This window comes from Lutjanus erythropterus, chromosome 18 (genome assembly GCF_056507025.1).
Source record: "Lutjanus erythropterus isolate fLutEry1 chromosome 18, fLutEry1.hap2, whole genome shotgun sequence".
Lineage (NCBI taxonomy): Eukaryota > Metazoa > Chordata > Actinopteri > Lutjaniformes > Lutjanidae > Lutjanus > Lutjanus erythropterus.
This window is the reverse complement of record NC_139334.1, coordinates 25,116,599-25,127,572: the sequence shown is the minus strand read 5'-3', so window position 1 is coordinate 25,127,572 and position 10,974 is coordinate 25,116,599. Positions and strand designations below refer to the sequence as shown.

The window sequence follows — 10,974 nt, the reverse complement described above, 5'->3', positions numbered from 1 at the left end:
CACACTTTTTATTATCTTCAAAGTCTGATAATACAATAGTTTTATGACAAACTGCGACTTTCTTGACTTGTAAAATGATCTTTTAAGTTGGCAAACATCATTTGTGTAATTTGTGGCACAATTCAAACTCAAATTTATTTAGCAAATCCATTTATAAACTAAAGTAAGCACTTTATTATTTGGACATGGAAAATGAAATTAGAGTTATTAAAAGGCACACATAAGGAACACTGTATAAACTTTCAGCCAGCAGAATAATTTAAATGTAAATTTAAGTAATCAGTTTGTTTTTCAAATGACTGTAGGTTAATTAGCGAATGGAAAAGTGTGTAATTATCTCTGTGGCAGACTGCAGACTGCATTACTAACAAGCTGCAGTCAGCTACTTTTGGTTTTGTTCTATCACTGCCGAGCTGCTGCTCTGCACAGGAGCTACAGGCTGTTTCCTTCAGCCGGGGACCAGGCAGTGAGCTGGCAGCCTGCTCCCTGTCCGTGACATCACTTTCCCAAACATTCACCCTTGGAAGTTCTTCCATATATGGAAGAGCGCTCCACTTTCTCCTGACTGTCGGGGCTATCCCATGTCGGCATCTTTCCTGCTCTGCGTGTGTGTGTGTGTGTGTGTGTGTGTGTGTGTGACAGAGAGAGGGAGAGGAAAGGGAGTCGGTTTACCTTACAAGGCAGACAGACCTGGCTCTCGCTTCACATGTTTACAGGAGCTGCGTTGTGACTCACCTTTCTTTTCTGAATGGCTGGAAGTCTGTTGCATACTGTACAGTGTACAGTATTTACCAATGGTGGAACAGAAGAATTCAGATCCTTTACTTAAGTAAAAGTACAAATATCACACTGTGAAAACACTATACAACAAGTAAAAGTCCTGCACACAAAACCTTAAGTAAAAATATGTAGTACTGTATTTGTATAAGAGTTACTTATAACATCAGAAGTTAAAGTCCCTGTCAGTGTTGTATTATTGTGCAGTTATCTCTATGTTGTGTTTTACTGCAGTGGCGTGTCCAGACTTTTTTGACTGGGGTGCCTCAAGTGTGGACACACAAACACACACATGTTGGGATATCATTAATCTATCACTCCTCATATCTACTTTATTATTAACATTAAAGTGTCTTACATTACAGTTTCTTACAGATTTGTGTTTAAAATGTTTATTTCAAAGACAAATAGTCCTGCAAATCACAACACAACAGAGTAGCTTCATACAAATGTGATGTAAATCTTCCATATTTTATTCTTTAAGTCTTGAAAAAAGAAATTGTAACTCTAAAGTTGGCTGCATACAAAAGAAAATTCAAAAATACTCATACTTGGGGTGGCCAATCACATTTCAGAGCTTTGCCAGTGCCACTTCCTGGACACACCGCAGTTTTACTTCTGCATTTGTTTAAGGTTTAGCCGATTTTAACTAGCCTAATTTATATGCTTTTGGATAGGTTAATCTACAGCAGACTTGGGCCTTGACCTCTGTACACTTGACCCCAAATACAGTTCGTTTGATTAGTGGGAACTTTGTGCTTTGAAATGTAGTTTGTTTGTGTGTCTCTGTTTGTACTTTCAGGTGTCTGCTGTACTGTTACCGTTTCATGTTTGCTTTCAGCTGTGTTGTAGCTGCATGCAGTTACTGTTGATGAAAAAAGCAAACACAAGAGGGTACATTTATTGTGAAGAATTTAAAGAAAGAAACTGTTTATCCCATGTACGTACATGAACAGTTTATCCACCGCTTTACAGTTGGTCAACTTGAGCCTTCTCTGTTTCGTCTTCAGTTAAAAGACACACCTTCAAGCGAGTAGACCTGTTGTCATGGAAACGCTAACCCCCACCGCACTGGGCTGACAGGCTAAGTCAAATCGAGCAATCAAACGTAATGAAAAAACATCTGAGCCTCTGGGGGCAATGACCAGTGTATCCAGATAACGAACAGTGAATAACTGACTACCAGACCGATTCTGTCCTCGAAGTGTGTGTCTGTACACAAACCGATAGCTAACATGCATGAAGAGAAAGTTGGAGGCTGGAGTAAAGCAGAATTCCGTTTATGGTTGTCGTGATTCTCATCAAAAGATTTTTTGTAAAACTGAAATGATACAGGAAGATGGCACCAATTCCTGGATGCTATTCAAACATACGTAAATTGACATAAAATGGTGTAAATGACAGCACAAAATTATGTACAAAAAACACACTGAAACTGCAATAGCATACTTGTAGCAGGAAAGCTATCAAATAGCTAGTTTAAGCTAGTTTATCATTCACATGCAGATCAGCTAAACATTTAAATGCATGATGCTTTACAGAATACTTACATATTTAGAATTAATGATGAACAGAAATTTTACTTACAAGCGGTGCTTTCAAAGACATGACAGAGGAAGGAAAAGATAAAGTAGCTACTGAGCAGCTGAAGCATTTCCTGAATGACGTCCCTGGCTGATCATGTGACTCAAGCAACCAATGAAAACAGCTTATAATGAAACAACCACCAGTGGGGAAGAAAATACTGGAAATAAATGCAAAGTTCTTAGAGAACATGACAAGGCCCAGACTTCCTCTTCTGCATGCTGGTCATTATTTTCATTCCAATTAGCAACTTGAAACACGAGAATGGAGTTAATCTCTGTACAGATATTTGCATATGAATGCAGATAAATCTTTAAATGAAGCAAATAAAAAGCTGAAACGTCAAATTATATCCAGTGAGTTCTGAGATTGTATTCTGTCTCTTTTGCTCTCCATGTGGACTGTTTGCTTGCATCTAACCAACACCCACTCACACATGATTGGTCAATACTACTGGGATTACAAATGGAAACCAGAACGCTTCAGATACCAAAATCTTGTCCATTTCTGACATCTGTTTACAGAGATACAGTAATGCATCATTTTCTACAACAGAGGTCTGCAACCTTTACCATCAAAAGAGACCGTTTAGGCGAAGAAAAACGACCCACAGAAATCTGTCTGGAGCTGCAAATTTTAAATTTTCATGCAGACTGTCTGGTTTTGGTCCACCCCCAGTCATGTTTTAAACAATATAAAATGCAAGAACTAATAAATTGTGTCTGATATGTTTCAAATACCTTGTTAAAATGGCTCACATAATTAGCTGCACCTGGCTTCCCCTCTGTTTTGCTCGCTAATCACGGTAAACTAGCTACATCCAGCCTCTCCTGTTGGCTGAGCATTACGGCTAATTTGACATAAACTTAGGTTTATAACATCATATACCCAGCCTGACTGAATTCGTTCTTTTGAGACGCCCTTCCTCACTGCAGTTTCAAAGCAAAACATGTATATTTATACAGTTGATGAATGTAAGAATCTTTAAATGAGACTAACTGAAAATCAAAAATTTCTGAGATTTCTACTTTATACTCAACCATATTTATTTGGTGATTTTAGTCACTACTTTGCAGATCTAATAAAGTATGATTTAGTATAGGTTGAGTTATCCAGCATTAGATAAAGTATTTAAAATTAACTCCTCCTTTAACAGCTGCAACACTGAAGTGATGCAAACATGAATCATCAATAATCAGAATCCAGTAATCAAATATTTATGATTCAGAAATGTGAGTCTGCATAGTGAGCAGTTTGTACTTAGTTACATCCCACCACATTTTGCTGATAATACTCCTGTACTTTTGTATCATTTTGAATTCAGAACTTTGACTTGTAACAGAATATTTTTATTTTATAGTATTTGTACTTTTACTCATGTAAAAATATCTTCTTCTGCCACTGGGTGTAACTAGCTATATTTACTCAAGTACTTCTACTTTTTACAAGTAATTCTACTACTATATTTGGTTAAGAAATATTGTTGGCTACTTTTTACTCCACAATATTTAATTTATAGCTTTAGTTATTGTACTAGTAACCTTAAAATTGTACTTAAGTACTATACTTGAGTAAATCTAAATATAGTTACATTTCACCACATTTTGCTGATAATAATTCTGTACTTCTGTATCATTTTGAATTCAGAACTTTGGCTTGTAACACAGTATTTTCATAGTATATATTTCTACTTTTACTCAAATTAAATATTGTGTTCCATAAGTATATTTACTCAAGTACCACTACTTTCCCCCATGTAATCCTATAACTATATTTGGTGCTTTTTTTCTCCACAATATTTTATTTACATGTCTATTTATTGTACAAGTACCTCAAAATTGTACTATACTTGAGTAAATGTATTTAGTTACATTCCATTACTGAGTACTACTAATGTTACTCAAGTAAATTATTTAACTATGTCTTCAACCACTGCTAAAAACACACCCAGAATTAACAAAACTCATTAGCCTACAGTTATTTAATGTTTTTCTAGTTAATGAAAGGTTTCCAGTTTCTATGGTTTTAGTTACACCGTACGAGGTAACGCGTTACTCTTGGCTTACTCTGATTACATCCTTAAGTCTCCTCACAGTCAAACACTCAGATGTTTGGATCAACCTATGCAGTCAACCTTGAATATAAAGCCTCCGCACTGACTGCCGAACCAGCCAATCGGCTTCGAGGAGGCGGGCGCTGCGCTGCCGGAGGCGTCCAATCAGAACGCTCGGTCGGTTATCGATTCAATTTGTCTGAAGCAAAGTTTTTGCGTCTGTCGCTCCTCTCGCCACTGGACCTGCCTACTGCCTGCCCGCCCGCCTGCCTACCGCTGCGTGCTCCTGCTGGGCGAAAACTAGAGCAGATAGAGAGAGAAAAGAGGCAGAGTTTGAGAGGAGGGAAAGACAGAGAGACCCAGAGACAGACGTAGTGAGAGAGAGAGAGAGAGAGAGAGAGAGAGAGAGAGAGAGAGGGAAGAAGAAGCCGGGGGTGGACCGTTAATTTCATCCACACACCGTCTTGAATGCGTGGCGGAGAGTAAAAGACTGAGCTGCTGTAAAACATCACCACCTCGCCGCGGAGGAGAACAAGAAGAAGAAGAAGAAGAAGAGAGCGTCTATATATATTAAGCTTTATAGATTTACATGTTTAATATGGATCAGTATGATGGAGACGTTGACTATATGCAACAAGAAGATGACTGGGATCGGGATCTGCTCCTGGATCCGGCATGGGAGAAGCAGCAGAGAAAGGTGAGTCCTACCTCCGGTGTAAAGGTGCGGAAGTGGTGCTGTTGCCTTGGATGGTGATGACAATATTTAAAAAAAATATATGATTAATATTACCATCACACATCAACGAGGCGTGTTTTTGACTTATTTGAGGAAGCAGAACGCGCACTGGCAGCTGTTGGCTTTAATTAAAAGCCTCATTATCGCTTAAATAATCACCTGTGCGCCCTTTTCCACTACTTTTATCAAACTTTCCTCGCCTCCACATCTTGAGAACGTCCTGCATATTGTTATGAAATGTAGCAGCAATTAGGCCCTACCCATTATATTTGCAGCAGTGTAAAGAGGGGGGAGGAGGAGGAGGAGGGGGTGAGTGTAAAAATGGGGGTAGAAAAACAATTAAAAACTGGACAGGGCGCCCACCTTGTTCCTCCAGCGCAACAGATGTCAGCCATGCGCTTGACTGCATATGGTGTGTGTGTGTGTGTGTGTGTGTGTGTGAGTGACTGGCCCCTCCTGTCATCTGGCTTATGATGCGACGTGGATTAGACCATGCTTAACAGCCCCGGGGGATGGAGTGTGTGTGTGTGTTTGGGTGTGAGGAGGGGGGTAAACCCATTATAACTAATTTTATTAGCCATTTGTCAAATTTACGCGCGGATTCTGCGCATTTTGGAGTCTAATAAATTGATTTTTCGTCACTTTATGCGCTATTTTTTTACATTATAGCCACAACCTGGAAGGTACTATACTCCTCTTTAAATATCTTAATATATTACAGCTTAACTGGATGAATATGAGCTCCATAACCCTGCGCGCACACGGCTCAACTTCATAATAAATGGCTGTAAGACATCCGTATATTGTCTTTAACGAGCCCAAATCATCCACACGCGTCAAACAGCTGCTGCTCCTTCTCCAGACACGGCATGAATGGTCTGTTTCGAGAAAGGGGTGTTACTTCTTCTCCTTTTTTCCCCTCCTCTTTGCTCCCCATACTTCTCTTTTCCTCCGCTTTGAAAAACGGGGAAGAAAAGCGCTGTGGAATCCGAGTAAGCGCTGCGGTTTGGGCTGGGCTTGCATGGGAGCAAAGCCGTGCCCAAAAATGGTAATAATCGGCCCCTCTCGCAGCCGTTGGAAAACTTTTTCCCCAAGTTTCTTTCTTGCACTGCGAGGCTCTCGGCTTCTAGTTTCCTGGATTGTGTCATCGGCAGGCTGCTACCGGTACAGACAGAGTCAGAGGACATAATAAAGGAGAGGTATGCAGGGGGTGAGGTCAGGTGTGAACAGCAGGCAGGCACTCATGCTGCTGTTACTTCACTGCCATTACAGCAGAGGTGGAAGGTAACTAAGTACAGATACTTAGTTACTGTACCTTATGGATTTTTCAAGTATTTGTACTTTACTTGAGCATTTATTTATCTGACTTTTTATTTTCCACTCCCTACATTTTAACACAAATATCTATTTTTAATACAAATACTTCTTTCCTGACATTTTCATCAAGTGTATATCAAGCACGACAGACATGAAAAGACAAAAACGACATAAACAATGTAACAAGGTAACAAAATAGATGTAAAAGATGTAACTGGACATAAAAGATGTAACAAAACAAAGGACATAATAAGACAAAAGGATGTAACAAGGCAAAAAAGTCAAAGACATAACTAGATTGAACAAGATGTAACTAGACTTAAAAGACGTAAGAGAAAAAGAGGCAACAAGACAAAAAAGAGCAAACAATACAAAAAAAGTCATAAAAGATGAGAAAAGAAATGACAACAAGATGAAAAGACGCAACAAGACAACAAAACATAAAAGATGACAAAAAAAAACATGGAAAAGTGGTCACGGATCAAAAAAACATGTAACACCTAACAAGGCGAAAACTATGTTAAAGATGTAATAAGACAAAGAGAGGACGTAACAAGACGTAGCGAAGAAAAAGACATAAGACAAAAAGATGCAACGAGACAACAAAAAAGACGTAACAAGATAGAAAAAAATGACATAAAAGATGAAAAAAGTATCTGTACTTCTACTTGAGTAAAGAATGCATGTACTTTTTGTAGCACCTCTGCTGTTAAGGAAGTTTCCATGCAATTAAAATAAAGTTTACACGGGCCTGAAGGGAGCAGTAACACCTGACAGTTTAGTGGATCACAGATCTTACAGAGTCCATCGTGGTGAATGAACTACTTTCCTCTGATGATCTGCACATTTCTGTGTCGACCCTCATTGATCTAATCATCAGTGAGACGAGCAGGAATGTTTTATTCATCTCCACAGAGAGCGGTGATAAGTGGTTATGTAGGGATCTGACTACACACAATTACAGATTGCTTGATGGGATGGCAGCAACCACCCCCCCCGGCAACATGCACCTCTGCCCTCTCACACACACACACACTCATCCATATGTTTGCACACACAAACTCCCTCCAGGCTCCTGCAATCAGCTCTGCTGCTGATGAAGAGCTAATCTAAAAAAAAGCTTTCATGTTTGCTGATTGGTTCCCATTGTGAAACGCATATTATAATTATTTAGATGTTTAAAATTCTGACCTGTTTTGTGTTTAAATTATTCAACCATATTACAGAAGCTACCAAATTAGCAGATCATATCTGATCTGATTTAGGAAAATAGCTCCTATCCTAATTTAAGACAGAAGATGTATATCACACAGACATCTTCACTTCCCAAAATCTTAAATAAACTCTCCTAACTTTAGACTAACCATCCAATCTGTCCTAGTAGTAGCTAACTTACCAGCTAATGCTAACTAGTAGTGTTCAATAATAAGTAGCTACTAGTAGCTAACAGTGCCTAACCGATGTGTTTGCTAACAGTAACTAATGGCTGTGTTCACTAACAGTTGTGTTTTTTTCTAACAGTAGTTGATGTTAGTTAATTTTGTTTGATCAGTATGGCTGCTCTTTTATTGTTTACACATTGGATGCTGGATATAGCCCAACATGTGTACTATCATTCAACATACTTTTACAGTAGCTACAAGTTTTGTTAGCTAACAGTAGTGTTAGCTACCAGCTATGTTCACTAACAGTAGCTAACCGTAGTGGTAGCCAACAGTAGTGTTGTGTAACTCATTTAATTTGTGTGGCTGCTGTCTTAGCCTGCTCTCTTTCCTTTATCTTTATCTGCTATCATTTGTCTTGAAATTAAGTACAAGTTGTATTTTTTCTTCCATTTTTTGCATTTTTCAGTGATAAAAAAAACAAAAAAATGGTTCCAGTTACAAAGTTGTTTAGCTCTGTGAGATAAGAGAGGATGAATAAGATAAGATCAGATTCATAAAGTTAGTAAATAGGATTTGCTTCATACCAAATTGGTAAAAATACTATCTTGAACTCTTCCTATCTTAACTTAATTTGAAATACTTGAAATTAGATTTAAGACAGGACGTTTCTGTAATAAAGCTCTTGGATGTGCTTCCTTAGCCTTCAAGATAGATGTTGGTTGTTTCATTTAAACAAGATACTGGCAGAAATCAACAATCACATTCATGTAAATGGAATAATAAGAGCTCACAATTTTTCGTTGTGCTTCCCTGTGTGTTGCTTTGTTTCTCTGTAGCCCGAAGGTCATTAATTTGTTTGTTCAAGAGGTGATAATTGTACAGCAAATATTTTACCACCTCAGTAGTCCTGTTGAAGTAGAGTGTTGAATACTGTTAAACTACACTGAATAAATACAAAAAGGCGGCTGAGACGTACATGTTTCATAGGTCAGGGCTTTTTGTCAGGTCTCTGTTTTGCAACTCACTTTGACTCACGCGAACCCAGCATGTCAGAGAGTGCTTAAAATATTTTGAGTCCGATGCAAGTCTTAACCTGACCCCTCTGAGTATGAGGGCGCTGCTATCCTCTTATCTTGGAATCTTAATGTCTTAGCAGACCCAGGTGTCTCAGGTACGCCGTGCCAGATGTTGCTTAAAGCTGTAGCCCCCACATATTTTCACTCAGGCAACATACCGCGGGACTGTTTATGTATCAGTCCGTTAAAAAACAAACAGAACCACACACGCCTTTATCAGTTTTTCATTGTTGTTTTCACGGCTGAAAGGTGGAGTTCAGGTGTTAGCTGCTGAAGCTAATTTGTCCAGGTTTGTCCTTATAAGGATATGATCTGCAGTACCTTCGATCAGGCCCTGCCTGGAAACCTCCCGCCTCCCACTTCCAGCTTCCAACTTCCCATCTCTCCCACACCCCAAACCGCTCACACCCACATTCCCCTGCTCCGACTATACAAGCCAGGTCACAGATAACATCCACTAATTGCCTGATTTGTTCTCTTTTGCCAAACTCACTTCAAGACTTTAACTTTCAAATTCATCACTTCTGACAGACAAGGACCAAACCTTCTTTCTTACACAGTTTTTAAAGTCAAATTCAGTGCTTTTTAAGACCTCAGCAGATATTATTCAAGACCCAAAGAATGCTGACAAATTCTTTGGTAGTTTATGGTGTCCAAACAAATGTCATCAGTGGATTTGAATCAGGATCACAGGCAATATATCGGTATTATGCAGATATCAGGATATTAGACTGGATTTTGTCTTAGATTTTGCATCTTATATGTGTTAATATGGTGTAAGTGTTGTCTTGTCCTGGTTTTAAAGGCTGCATTACAGTGAGGTGATGTAATCTTCTGAACTTACCAGACTGTTCTAGTGAGTGTCATCATCATAGCTGCAGTACTGATGATTATTTATCAAAAATCTCATTGTTTTAATATTTTATGAAACCTCTGATAGTCATCCTTACAATATTGCTGCAATATCAGTAACCGGTATTTGATCAAAAAATGTTGTGATATTTGATTTTGTCCATATCTTCCAGCTGTAATAGGCACTAATATTTTAATCACTCTCCTCACAGGCCACCAGGAGTCTACATTGGGTGGCCAAAGTACATTTTTGGTGGCCCAAATGTAAACTTAAGGTAAAGGTGATACAAAAATACATAAAAAAAAACAATATACAATATGTTTATTTTGCTTGAACAGCATAATTATAAGGCAAGACATGCAGTATAAATATCAGAGGCATAGCAGGAGCAAGACAAAAAATGAAGACACTCATAGTAACAAAAAATATATTTAACAACTTAGTCACATAAGTTTTATATCGACTGAACTCAGGTTACATCAGTTTAAAAAATACTTTAAATCAGCCCAGAGATGATCGCTGGCAAAATGACTCTGTCCTATTTATTCATTTTTAAATTTAAAGATGTGATTTAAAACAGCCTTCGTTAACTCTGGCACCTGTGGTGTCCACTTGGTGATGTCGTGTTTCTTGAAGGCTTTAAGTCATTAAAATAGTACAATTCTGTTTTACCACTTGTCAGTTCGGGAAATTGATTTGACAGATTTATTTGCCTAACATGGCATTTTACTTGCCCCGGGCAAGCAGGCAGTCCTTATTGTTGAGCCCTGGCACTTTTAGGTCCCATACTTCAGTATAGAGCTACAACAGTTTGTCGATCAATCAATTAATTGCCAACTGTTAAAATAATTAACAACTATTTTCATAAGTGATTAATCATTAAGAAAAAATACATAATGTGAATATTTTCTGGATTCTTTAGTGCTCTATGACAGTAAACTGAATATCTGTGGGTTTGTGGACAAAACAAGACATTTGAGGATGCCATTTTAGCCTTTAGGAAACATTTTAAGGCATTTTATAGACCTAACTAACTGATAAATCAAGAAAATGATTGACAGATGAACTGATAATGAAAAGTTTCAGTATCTAGCTGGCGACGAATACAGTTTTAGTCGAGGCATGAAAGAATCAGGACGCATGTGGAGCTGTAATGAGCTGGCGAGGGCTCGCAATATGAGGATAAAACTTAT

General features: G+C 38.3%; 1 protein-coding gene across 5 annotated transcripts in view; it reads left to right on the top strand.

The window, feature by feature from the left end:
• The first annotated feature begins 4,656 nt into the window (after positions 1–4,656).
• actn1 (actinin, alpha 1) overlaps positions 4,657–10,974 on the top strand; it is a 91,478-nt gene continuing 85,160 nt past the window's right edge. For 2 of the 5 annotated variants that reach the window (XM_084742175.1, XM_084742176.1), the window contains exon 1: positions 4,657–5,111. In XM_084742175.1, the coding sequence (XP_084598301.1) occupies positions 5,004–5,111 (108 nt within the window). In that variant the 5' untranslated portion in view covers positions 4,657–5,003. The remainder of the gene's footprint in view (positions 5,112–10,974) is intronic. The other 3 variants (XM_084742173.1, XM_084742174.1, XM_084742172.1) reach the window with 2 other exon arrangements.